The following is a 13,758-nucleotide window of genomic DNA, read 5'->3' as shown; positions in this document are numbered from 1 at the left end:
TTAAGCCATTCATGATAATGTATCGAGAATGATCAGAATCAGAATCAAATTTCAGAATCAGAATCAAATTTATTGCCATATGCCCTTATTGCCATATTGTCAGTGGTGATCCCACCAACTAGGAAAGTGTTTTGGAATAAAGTGCTGAATAAAATAAAATAAAATAAAATAAAATAGCAACAAGGCTGTTCATGAATTCAACAGTCTGATGGCCAAGGGGAAGAAGCTGTTCCTGTGACGGGAGGTTCTGGTCTGGATGGACCGTAGCCTCCTGCCAGAGGGAAGAGGGACAAACAGTCCATGTCCAGGGTGAGAAGGGTCGGCTCTGATCCCACCTGCACGTCTCTGGGTCCTAGAGGCATACAGGTCCTGAAGAGGTGGCAGGTTGCAACCGATCACCTTCTCAGCAGAACATACGATGCGCTGCAGTCTGCTCTTGTCCCTGGAGGTGACGCTGTTGTACCAGACAGTGATAGAGGAGGTGAGGATGGACTGGATGATGGCCGAGTAGAACTCCACCAGCAACTTCATCGGCAGTCGTATTTTTCGTAACTGTCTCAAGAAGAGCATTCTCTGCTTGGCCTTCCTGATGAGGGACCTGATGGTTGGCTCCCATTCGAGGTCCTCCGTGATGGTGGTTCCTAGGAAGCAGAAGGAGTCTACAATAGGAATAGGTAAACCAGCCAACATGCTGGTGTAATACAAGGCAGGCGCTGTCACTGAGTAAGAAAAAAAATGAATCAATCACAAAGTGGGTGGAAGTTATGCTCTCTCTTGGGTTTTATTGACAATGACAGTGATGCCCTAACAAGGAGAGAAGAGCACCCTTCATCGATCCTTAAACAAAGGAACTTCACAATTAGTGCTGCGACAACCACCGACTGGCAGAGAGGCATGAGAGGAGCGCGTGGAGGCGGATGTGAATTGTCTGCAGTGATACTGTATGAAGTACACAGCAGTCTCCCATCAAGTGCATTTTTGGAGTGGGTTTGTTTTGCATCGTTTTTTGTCAAACTGCAGAAGTGAAAACAGGCAGAAGGCAGGATGGAGCATCTCACAAGAATGTCCATTCATGTTGTGACTTGCATCCAACACATTGTTTCTTCTCCCTCCACAGGTAAAATATTCACGGTTATATGTTGCATAGTCACCATGTCTTGCATACAAATGAACGGAACTCTTCCGTCCATACACAGACAAACCTCTTCGTGCATGTGGCGTTTCACTGTTCAGGTATCCGGAGTAACGACCATGAACTTTAATGCTGGGGCTAATTGATTTCTCATTGGTACTAATTGGAATTGTGTAGTTTAATTAGACTAAAGCTGTTCCATTAGTCCCTTCAACAGAAACAAGGCTACAACGTTGTTACGTCGTTGATAATGAACGCTTACGCCCTACATGCTTTTAAACAATCACATCTTTGTATTCATGGCTTCCCTTGTGTGCAATCCAGAGGCGCCTTCTCCCCGCACCTCTCCCACCTGTGGAAGAAATGAATGTGTGTAGGCACTGAAGATATCAGATATGGGCTTATTCTGGCTCCTTTTCAAAGACGCAACCGTCGAAGGGTTGGGTCAGTTAGGGATTGACTCATACAGTGTAAAAAAAAAAAAAACATGATTATGACTGCGGGGCGCGCCGTTGGCGACACACAGAGTGGACTTAAAATGTTCCTCAAAAGCGGTTTAACATGGTGGGTGTCATGTTTATGCGTGTGAAATGGTCAGAATGCGTGCGTCACATGGTCAATACGTGTGACTTGAGAACCCTGATTTTCAGTGATAGGTTGAAGTGCATCTGCTGATGCTAGCTAAGATGATTTAAAGTTAGCTAGCATGGTCGTCCACATCAATCATTTCATAGGAGATTGGACCTCAGTAGACTACTATACACACAACTGCTGGCAGATGGCATACAGTAAGAACCACTCAAAAGTTTCCAGAACAATCCCAGCCTCCATCCAGAACTATACACTTGACATAGCGGCTAACTCATTTTTTCTAGCTATATCTACACTATACTTTAATATACAAAATGCAATGACAAGCAGACAATGACACATTTGTTAGCATCTCAAAAATATGTTCCACACTTGGGAAAACACACCAAAGACTCTCAGGACACGCCCGTTGTTGGATCGTCCAGAGAATGTTGAACATTGTCTCAAAGTTCGTTCATACTAATAGGTAGACTGCAATTTATAACTCTTCAGTATGAAGCCAACCATCACAGTAAATATGAAAATAATATATTTACGTCAAAATCTAACCTGTTGTAGATTTAAAATTGGCATATCTAGAGATCAGATGTATCCAGCTGGCCATAAAATGAGCAAAAAAATGGGTTTTAAGTGGACGTTACTTAAAATGTCATTTTTGACATCCTAAAAATAGGTATAAGACACTAAATCTAAGCATAAAATAGGAGAAAATATCTGTTTTTAGGATGATTCTGCGTAGATTTGTAACTCATCTGTAAGCTCAAATAGGTGAAATATGCACAATGCAAGAATGCTATCTAGTTAGGCAATGATGAAAATGTAACTTTGTACACACCTATAGTAATTATAATACCCCGAATATATACTTCAAATAGGCAGGTAATTCTGGTTTTAAGATGAGATTACTTAAAAGGTGACTTTTCACAGCCATTATATAAGTGAGACACACTGAAAATACGTGTCAACAGAAATGACATTCAGAATAAGAATGGGCCACATTTATGTGACACTCAGTATGAAGCAACAGCGAGTTAGGGCTGCTCTTACCATCAACTCAACATTGAAGACTTTTCAATAGTTTATTTTCCTGCGACAAAACAGAAAAAAAAATCAGTCCATTCACTGATTTGTCAATGAACTTCTATCCTGGAATACGTGCGCGTAATAAGATTAGTTTACACAAAAATCTGACAATGGAATTAGCTTGCTTAGAAAAACAACTGTAAGGCCCAGCTAATAAATGATTCCTTGGTTTATCGATGTATGCGTTGTGAGGGGTGGCTGGGTGGCAGTGTGTGTGTGGGGACATTGTATTGCTATATTTGTGGGGAGGAGTTTGATGGATTTGTGGGAACATTTTGCCGATCTCCACAAGTTTAAGCTTCAATTTAACTACGTCATTATAAATGTATTTACCCTTAAGTTTGGTTCAGAGTCCCAGTTAAGGTTAGTCATTTGTTTTAGATGGCTAGGTATAGAAAAAGAGGAACAGGAAAGTCAATGAAATGTCCTCACAAAACAAAAAAACATGACTGTGCATGAGCGTGTGTGTGTGTGTGTGTGTGTTCCTTTTTTGGTCAAATAGACAAAGTTCGATGAGTTGTGATGTGGCTCTCAACAAGCTTGAAATATGTGCAATGATCTTTCCGCTCTATTATAGATAGCTCTTGTATGGTAGTTGCTGATTTATTGTCTTATGAACCACATAATTTGCAGTGTATAGTGAGGTTCATTTTCTTAAACACAATATTTGCGTCATTAAATCAGTCAAATGTATATTGTAGAAACATGGGGCGCACAGAACACATCCGGCACCATCTGCTGCGACTTCACATGAGCACAACATGCAACATAAATGTTCCCTACTGCACCATTGAACGGCGCAGACATGGAATAAAAGAGCGTACAGAGGCAGCCAAGCCTCTTGAATCTATCCAAATGACTCATGAGGGTGGTTGGCCGGGGTCAAAATATCCTGCTTTAACATGTGGTTTTCAGTGTAATCAAGTTAGTAAAGCTGCTAAACCGAGAACTTTTAATGTCCCCCATAACACTGGACACCAACGCACATGGTGTATGTCGCGTCCCCACGCCTTTTACCATTTGGGGTTCAATGCACATTGCAAAAGTCATTGTCACAGTCACTGTCGTTCCAATCCAAAGGAATGGCACAAAGATATATTCTGTTCAGAAAAAACACAACATTTAAGGTCATTTCAGATTTGATGCACTGTACACTGTGCAGTGATCAGAGCGAAAAAACCCTGCTCTGAAGAAGGGATAGGCTGCCTTTTAAAAGAGAGATTTGGCAAGGAATTGGCACACTGGATTGTTTTTACAACACTCCATTATGGTTTTGTACAAATCTTAAACTTGTAATGTGTTGTTGTCATGGTACTGTCATGATAAATCCTATTTCGTTGAGCCGACAAAGGCGATGCCTGTGGACCCCAGGTTGGTCCCACCACACTTCATGGAGGGGCCCAGACAGAAATAAAGCAGGCATGACGTTCCAAATACCAAATTGGAAGCTGATTTATTGTGTTAATTTTGGTGTAGAAGGAAAGCTCAGGCATACAAGGGTGTGGGTGGAAGAAGCCCATTATGAGTCAATTTAAGGTAAAAACAACACGTTAACTGTTTAAAAAGGCTTGTTACTGTGGCAGTAATGGTTCTGTAGAGGCAGCTGGAGCCTTTAATACCCATAAGGCACGGCGTCATTTGAAGAAAGTGTTTTTGCTTTTGACTGTGTTAAATGCATGGGCGGGTAATAAATGCGCTTGCGATGGGCTGTCATCTGTGTGTTATGTCTCCATTTTAACACTATTTGATGTTTCCCTCTCTCATTCCAGATTGCTGAGACGTCAAATTCATTCCTGAATCGAATGCTGAATAGAGACACAATTACAAGAATAACATATAAAAGTAAGTTTTGTGCCCTTGCGTGGTCCTCAGATGTTTTTTTTTTTTCTGATAGTTTCCTGTAGTCGGTGTGAAGAGCTGGCTTTTGTTTGACTTTTCCTTTCAAACTTTTGTCTCTCCCTCCAACAGCAGACGGTTTAACCCAGAAAATATGAGACAATAATGAGAGTCTGTTCTGCAGTGGCTTCCGGTGACCTAATAGTAGAAATAATTGTTACAGAAAATGAGATGCACCAATTGCCAACGAAGGCATGCAGTAGTGGTGAGCATTTAAATGGGCCTTACGCTGGATGTCCACCTTCTCTGAGCGATGCATGTGTGTAGAATGCTGAAGTGTCTACATGGTGTTCAAGTGTTCCGTTTGCACTGCTGTTCTACTTTTAATTTAGAGTCAAAATTTTGAAAATGGCCAATCGTCCTTCCACCTTGCTGGACCCGTTGCTGCAGTGAAAAAATATGAGATGGTGGAATCATTTTTCATGATGGCAATATACTTTAGATACAAGAAACTCAATAATAGTCACTGTGACTCTGGTTCACACTTTGTTTCATTCGATTGAGACACATATTTGGTCACATAAATTTAGTACCAAACTCTTCTCCATGCAAGTCATTGTCATTCTAGCGTTAGCGTAGAACTTATATCGTACTTATTTATCATACTTATACTATGCTGACGCGGGTAACAGAAAGTTTCAGGATTTGTTTTGCAGCTGAAATGTTGTTTATTTCTAGCATGAGGATTTGAACCTGCCACCGAGCTGTGTGGCTGCAGTTCTGACTACAATGAGACCTGCTGCCCTATTACAGCTTCATTCTTCTTTTCCTAAAAAACAAAAACTGTATTCTTTGTTATTTCTTGTAATTCATTGGATTATAAAATTACATTCTTCTTTTCTTGAACATCGCTGTGTGTTCCAAATAAATGTGTCTGCTGGTGGCCATTCACAACCAAACAGGACATTATGCTGCATTCCAGTTAGTCTGAGCAGGGAAAGACGTCACAACTGAGTTCAGTGTGTTCCTGTTATTGAGGCCAGAAAAGAAGATGGCAATGTCCACGAAAACTATTCTCAATCATGAGATATCTGAATATAAGCAAAGGTCCAGGTTAAGGTACGCCATTTGTTTTGAATGGTTAGATCTAAACTATGTGTTCTGTTAACTACACAAAAAACACCCAGAGGATGAAGAGGGAACATGAATTTGCAAAATATGTTTGTTTCTGTCTGTGTATTTCATTTATTCTAAACTTCTATGTCCTGTTCACTGGGAAGCCACCTTGAATTGCGAACTCAGGTGGTGAGAATTCTGCCACTTTCTTACTTGGAAATAGGTGACATCATCGGTAGCTTGGAATTTCCCAGTTCCAAGGACAACTGGAATGCAGCATAAGTACATGGCATGTTGTCACATGAAATGAGTGGCCATCTAAAAGAGGAAGTGACATGCCTGCCAAGGCTAATCCAGCGCTTCTTTCATTTTTAATAGAATTGTATGAGGGAACAGATGAATCGATCATAAAACTGAGTGCAAGTCTGTCTTTCAGTGCTCACCTTTACCGATGTGAAATGGAGGCCCCCGATGCATTGAGATCATTTGATGTAGACTGAGGAAAATGAAAATGCTGTCTGTTTGGCTGCATGTTTTTGTGAGCCACAGTCAGTCAATGTTTCGGGAGAGTCAGGAACTGCTGAGAGCTTTGAGAAGCTTCAGTAAAAAAAATCACAGAAACGAAATAAAAATGTGATTTCCGTCTTGCGACCTCTTATTCAGTTGTTGTAAGTAATTGTACTCTGAAAGGTTGAAGCAAAGATTGAGCCGATGAGAGTGAGGTACCGTGATGACGGATAAGAAACTCCTGCTGAGCTTTAGAGATGGTTATTTCATCTTTCCTTATTTGGGTCGGGATAGCGGGGAGCTTGCCTGGGAAATGTTTGTAGCTGGAGGCAACTGTTGGTGAGCCAGCGTTGTTAGGCAACAGTCGACAGCAGCTCTCCTGAGGTTTCCCTTTAGCTGCCTGCGATACTAAAGAGGCGGCATTGCCAGGAAAGCCGCCCCCGGCTAGTTTTAAAAAAAGAGAGGAATAATTGGATTAATGGATGATGCACGAGCAGCTGGGAAAGCAGACTGACCCCTTGTGGTAGCAGCATTTCGCAGGAGGTTTCCCCCGGTGTAGCTACTGTAGTCTAAGAGGAGGTTACTTCTGACAGCTGTCAATGGCTCACCGTGACACGCAAACTCATCCGCTGTTTACTCATCTCCCCCTCCTGCTGTACTCTCTTCCCAAACAGTCAGCAAATCTGCAATTCAAAAGAAAATGCGCTGAGGTCACTACTGTACCTTTGTCTTTGTGTTCCGGGAGACAGTGTACTCATTATGATTGTGTATTTGTTGGCAGCAGCTTAACAGATAAGTGTTTATAGCACAGGATGGAGTGCGAAAGCCAAAGGGAAATGTCAGCGATCTCATTAGTGTCCTGATGGAGGAGACAGTTTGGGGGGGAAATGCTGCTTTGTGTTGCAGAACCAACCCTCCCCAGTCAGTGATATGTGAAGGTAGAAGTGATAAAAAAGAAAGGGTCGGCTGATGAATGAGGTGATGGAAGAGAAGAGAACCTGCCTGTTCTTCAGGTGTAACAGCTGATATGACAGAAACTGACAAATGTAATGGGCTGTGATGTTGACAGGATTAAAAGGGGAGGACACATTTCTATGGTGGTTGAGAAGCGCAAAACACAGTTACACATTTACAAATAGGCAACATTTCATTCAAATGTACAAACTTCTTCAGTAGGCACGTTTTTACCTGAGTTTGTAAGTGTCTTTCCAGAGTTTGGAAATGTGTTTCCAGGGTTTCCATACTTTCTTACGGAAAGGGAGTGTACCAAATTACGGAGGTGATCCGGAAGTGGTTACTGCAGGAGGCACCAGGGTGCATATCTGAGCTGAGCAGATGAACAGTAGTATCTAGAGTACAGTGAATAAACAAGGAACTTGCAAGCACAAGTGGCGTGAGCCTGTGCAGGTATGACACAACGGCTGTGCCACAATTTGTGAGTTTGTGAAGTTCTGGTACTTTCACCTGCTGAAGCCCCTGCTCCCTGCATCGTACCTGAAGAGAGTGACACGTGGTGCGGGAAGGGTGTTGCAACATCAATGATTTTCAAGTTGTTGTTTTTTTTATTTGTATGTGTTTTATTTTATGTTGCACATTTCTGTCCTCTCACCTTCTTTTTTATTTTGAATGTGTTTTTTTGCTTTTTTTCTCTTTAAAAAGTGGTCATGGTATTATTTTGTAAGCTTCATTTAACAATGTATTTAGATTTCTTTTATGCACTCATTAGGAGCACCACCCTTGGTTTGCTTTTTTGACTTACATGATTGTCTTACAGGTATTGCCATACAAAACTTTTGCCAGACCTGGATATTGAAAGACTTTTTCATTATAATTACTTCAGTTATCCCACTTGCATCATTCTCACAAGCCATTTATCAAAATATTGATTTTCCTTTCATGTTTAAATAAAAAATAGAATACCCCATGTCAACATAAATATATTTGCCTTATTTACCTTACCTTAATACAGTGTAATCCTTGCGATAAAAGTAAGACTTTGTTCCAGGTTGACAAAGAAGTTAGAAGTAATGACTCACCAAACACAAGCTCAACTTCAAGCTCATCAGTCATGTAGGATAAACAGCGAAACGGGTTTAGTTAAGTTATAAAGGCTTCTCCGGGAGCAGCATGTTTCAAATGCGCAGCTCCTGATGGAATCCTCCACATAATATAATGTCTTTTTATCATTCAGCTGCTCCACTCATAACCTTATTACTTACTTATTTTTAAAAAAAGTGTTGAATGTTCAAAGCCATTTTTTATAACTTTTTTTTAAGAATGACTTGCTTTTTTAAATACATGACCTATTGAAGTCTGAGTTGTGGCTCCTTGTTTTCCAGACGATGCATATCTCCTGACAGGCCTGAACATTGAGGAAATTTACCCTGAGACCAGTAGCTTCATCACGTACGACGGATCGATGACCATCCCGCCATGTTTTGAGACGGCCACATGGATCCTGATGAACAAACCGGTGTATCTCACCCGCATGCAGGTGAGTGTCTGTCACTGCGGAATCGCAACTTCCCAAATTCCACTGGGGGCTGTCTCATCAGAGGATTTTCTCTTTTGTAGTAGAAAATGTCAGCCCTGCGCGAGGCTTTTGCTCCGAAAGCTTTCCTCGGCTCTTCTAAACCTCCTGCCACGAAAATAATGCAGTGGATCAGAATGGCTGACATTTTCCATTTCAGCAACATTCTCTCAATTGCTTTTTTTCTCCTCCCTCTTTCGTCTTGTCCAAATCTCAGATGCACTCCCTGCGGCTGCTGAGCCAGAACCAGCCATCTCAGATCTTTCTGAGCATGAGCGACAACGTTCGCCCCATCCAACCGCTGAACAACCGCTGCATTCGTACCAACATTAACTTCAGCATGCAAGGCAAAGATTGCCCCAATAATCGGGCCCAGAAGCTGCAGTACCGAGGTAAGAACTTCTTTCACCTTGTCAACTAGCTCTGACAGTCTTATCGACTCAACCGAACTCACATGCGATGGACCGTATCTAGTCTCAAACCACTACTCTCTCTGGCTCTCTGTGTGGGACTGGGCGTGGATGAGAACCCTCTCAATGGAAGACAGAGCTCTGACTGATCTTTGGTCTAATTGTGACTCTGACGTACTTCCAGACCTGTCATAAGGGGCAAGTTTACCGAATGTTCCATGGGTCAGAACCAAACAGCATAAACTGTCCCTTCCCCCCCCTTAAAATCTACACACTAAAGATTGTTACAGGCTTGACAACATGTAATTGACTTCAGATTATGTGTAAACGTTAGCATGAAAAACAAACTAAATACTGGGTCTTACAACCGGTGAGAATGGACTGGCGACCTGTCAAGGTGACTGCTGGGATAGGCTCCAGCACTCCCCGCAAACCCTGAACAGGACTAAGCCCTGGTTAACTGAAGATTTATGTTGAAGGTTGACAGTGATTAAAGGGGCACCATAGTGTTTGTTTCTGGTTCTCCAGTACTCAAATCTCACACATTAGGAGTAGCTTCACGTGGAAATAAGCAACAAAGTTGTGGCAAGTGAAAATGGCTGAAGGTTTACAAAATGGCAGCCTCACTCAAAACACATCCTAAGAGGGACACAGACTATAAGAATGAACGAGGTGTGACGTGACCCGGTTTCAACAGGTCACAAACAATCGATTACCAAAGTATTTAAATGAAATAGAACTGACTGATATCTCCTCAACTCGAAAGTGTGATGGGGAAACCATGTGATGTAACGCTCCCAGACACACTGAGTTGAGCAGCATGTGTCGAGATGTTCTCTTACTCCCTCAGTTCATCTGTTTGTCCTCACCTGTGCCATTTTATTCATTCAAAGGTGTTTATTGCTGTTGTAGTACGTAGCAAAATCTTGTGTCCATTTCAGTGTTGGGAGCTTCATAGGTGATTCACTGATGCACGGAAAAGTTCAGATCCAGGAAGAGTCTTGATGGTCGGGTCAGAAGGTGTCCACCCTTCATCTCGCTACGCTGAGAACAACTCTTAAAACATGGAAACATGGAGATGTTATGTGGTCAACAAACTTGAGTGTTTAGAAAGGGTTTGGGAGAGGTTTCAACACTTAAAAGAAGTTAAACATGTTTATTGTGCTGCCTGAAAACAGACTCTGCTAAACTGATGAAACTCAAAGCTAAAAAGATCAGGGAGATCATTTCCTCTTTAAGGCTCCGCAACTCATCCTCCACCTCACCAGTATATCTCCAGTGACTGATGACAGTGCCAAGATTTCTTCAAATATATTATAAGTACAGTGGTACCTCGGTTCTCGACCACAATCCGTTTCAGACGAGAAGCGATTTGTTGTTGTCCCATTACAATTAATGGAAAAAGAAACAATGTGTTCCAAGCCTGTAAATAGGCTTTTGTAGGAGTGAATGTAGAGAGTCTGCTACAGTTGAAGGCGCTGAGGTTTTCAATGGTAGTGACAAGGGAGGGACCAGATTAGAAACCATACCAGAGGGACAGCTCATGGAGACATAGGTAGGCAGGCCAGAGATGAGCGACAGGGAGCATGTTGAATGCTGCATGGCTCTGCCCCTGCTTGGTTTTCCATCTTAGCAGGGACAATTTTCAGGATTGTTTTGAGATCATGAAATTATTATTTACTACATTATTTATTATTTACTGATTTCTTTGATGAGTACGATTTTACTGTATTATTCACTACAATACAGATTTACACCATGGCTCCATGTTAAAAGCATGATCAATTCTTGTGAAATCTTCACCTACTAGTGTCTTACCTAAGAGTGTTTCATGGGTGTAATAAGTGTTCAGATACTGAACTGACTCCAGACATTGCTATTGACCTCATTGTGGGCTGATATGCTGCCACAGCTTGCATTAGCTCAGGGCAGCTACAACGTGAAGAATGTATTCACATGTAAGGCTGTCCAAATGTGGGATTTTCATGCGTGGCCAGGATGGCTTGGACCCAGTCATACCTGGGCAGTGGCCCTTCACATGAAAACATGGCATGTGAATACATCCTCAACCATTGTGCAGAGACCCCCAGACAACCTGTTCATCGTGTGAAAGAAGCTTTACAAAAATGAAACCAAATCTCCTGTCCTATCTGTTCCATCACCAGTTCATTTTGAAAGCAGCTACAACATATCAAGGTATATAAAAAATATGTACTCAGAACTCGAAGTAAGAGAGAATGGCCTTGCAAAAAAGAAGCCCTGTTTTCAAGCCAGTAACAGCATGTTGTTGCTGAACTCACACTGCCGATTTCACACTGCATAGAGAGTGACAGTCGTGCGTTGCACCTTTGTAACGTGGCGCCTGTTCCTCTTGTGCAGCAGTGGTGCAGCGCAGATAGAAATGTGCCATTTATTTATTTATATTTTTTCGGTGGCTCATGCCTCATAATGAGTATCTATTTATGAATTATGCTATGAACTTGCTACATTATATGCTTTATTTTTCATTTGATTCAAATAAATGAAAAACATTTCTGTACATCTTATAGGTGATATGAAAGTAAAAGAGAGCAATAAAATGATGACCTTATGGTGTGAAAGGTGAAACAACAAGTGCAACAAGTTAGGCGCTTCATTGCAACCCTGCATGTAAAAAGGTTAATGCCACTCTCTTCCTTGAACTGGTCAGCGGTAGGTGCAGTCGTCCGTCCAGGTCATCTTGTCCATCTCATGTTGGATAATATCATTCACCTGTATTGTCTAAAACCATTTTTTGGATGTGATGAAGGCGGCGATGGTGGGGATAGGTGTGAGTAGGTGTAGGATAGCGCGCCCGACAATTGAATATGTTCTTGTGTCTTTCAGTGAACGAGTGGTTGTTGAAGTAGCCCCCCGTTGGACGTGCGCATGTTGGAACGAGGCACCACCATGGAATAGCAGAATGTCTTGGAACCGGGCTTTAAGCTGCATCTCATTTAAGATTATTTCATCGCATTGTAAAAAGGACAAATGACTCTGAACTCAGAAACGGAACTTTGTGTCATCAAGCAAAGAGACCCTTGTTTTCATACACTAAAAACCTCCCCTCCTAACCCCACCTCTCACATGCTTAACAAGCCCCCACTGTACGCATACATCTATAGAGACATTTTGATACCAGTTTTGGGGGAAGTACGAAGGTAAGATGCAAAAGAAAAAAAGAAAAACACAAGGAAGCATTTATGTGAGCCTCTTAACCGGAGAATGGTGGACTAAAAAGTCTGTAAATAAAGATGTTGCTGTTATTTGAAAATCCAAGATTTACGTCACTGCCTGCAACATGATGGTTCACGAACGGAGGTCAACGGAGGACATTCCACCACAACCAAGGAGTTCAGCAGGATGGAATAACGGCCTTATACCCCGTCATTTTCCAAAAGTCATGTCATGGGAAGCCAATATTTAAAAGCCTCCCACAGCCTTGTGGCTTTATCTCATTTGTACATATCCTAATTATTAATACTAAAGAGAAATGTAAAGAAAAGACATGGATTATCATTCAAAAGATATATTAAGAGGAGTTTTAAAAAAATAATTTTGAACAGCTTGGTACACTTTTGGAACGGTTCTGTCTGAGCTGATGCCTTTTCTTCTGTTTTATGGTCATACACTGTGTTTCGGTATTTGTCATCAGCCCAATAAATGTGTCTGGAAAGTTCACTTTAACAATGCTTCACCTATATGAGGAAATTACTGTATCTGTACTTGTTTTGTACCTTCCCATATTAAATGTGTTGAAACGTTAAAGCTCATGACCGTATTGATGGACACGTTCAGGATCAGGATTTCTGCCACTGTCATGATTGTTGCAGGGTTTCAAGAGTTTGTGTGAATTATTTGAAGTGTTGTTACAGATTGACTATGTTGCCATGACAACAAGGAAGTCTTTCAGTCTATTGTTTTGTGATCAATTTGAAAGAGTGCTTCTGCATCTAGTTCTGGTGAATTTGATGAAGGGAGATACGGATACTGGCTGCGAGGCATCCAGCTAGGTCAAAACTGTGGAGGTGAGTATAAAGACCTGTGTGTTTTTAATGTTGCACAAGTAGTCCGATCCTTTGCCACTATAATCAGCCATACTTCAAATAAGTGGTGAACACCTGCGTCCATCGTTTCAACATTTTTTGATTTGGTGAGACTATTCTATTCCAACAGCCGGGGACACCGTCAAGTGATATGAGAAACGTTCAGTTCGTATTTATCATCTTGTGATTTCCCACTATCATGATTTAATACGAAACTGATTTCTACTCTAGAAGAGGTTCACAACTGAACTCTGAGGAATGATACTGAAGTGAAAAGGAGATGTTTCAGGAACATGAGGATAATAAGCACATAGCAGCTTTCAAGGACATACATACTCACAGTGCCACACAGTGCAGCAGTCAAACGGAACCTCCATCTGGAAGCATCAGAAAGGTGAACATGGTGACTGTTGCCAGGGTATTTATACGTCTTTTTGCATTAATGAATAACCACGCTGAACAGCTTTAGTATTTACCAGGATATTCCAA

The 13,758-nt window shown here is 41.6% G+C and overlaps 1 protein-coding gene across 1 annotated transcript in view; it reads left to right on the top strand.

Moving 5' to 3' along the window:
- The window catches only part of ca10a (carbonic anhydrase Xa), a 195,095-nt gene extending 182,028 nt beyond the window's left edge, over positions 1-13,067 (top strand). The window contains exons 6-9 of the mRNA XM_053864723.1: positions 4,576-4,648; positions 8,605-8,759; positions 9,013-9,187; positions 12,071-13,067. Coding sequence (XP_053720698.1) covers positions 4,576-4,648; positions 8,605-8,759; positions 9,013-9,187; positions 12,071-12,093 — 426 coding nt within the window. The 3' untranslated portion in view covers positions 12,094-13,067. The remainder of the gene's footprint in view (positions 1-4,575; positions 4,649-8,604; positions 8,760-9,012; positions 9,188-12,070) is intronic.
- The last annotated feature ends 691 nt before the right edge of the window (positions 13,068-13,758 follow it).

The sequence above is a fragment of the Synchiropus splendidus genome, chromosome 5, assembly GCF_027744825.2.
Source record: "Synchiropus splendidus isolate RoL2022-P1 chromosome 5, RoL_Sspl_1.0, whole genome shotgun sequence".
Lineage (NCBI taxonomy): Eukaryota > Metazoa > Chordata > Actinopteri > Syngnathiformes > Callionymidae > Synchiropus > Synchiropus splendidus.
The sequence above is the reverse complement of the archived record's forward strand: the minus strand, read 5'-3'. Positions and strand labels throughout refer to the sequence as shown.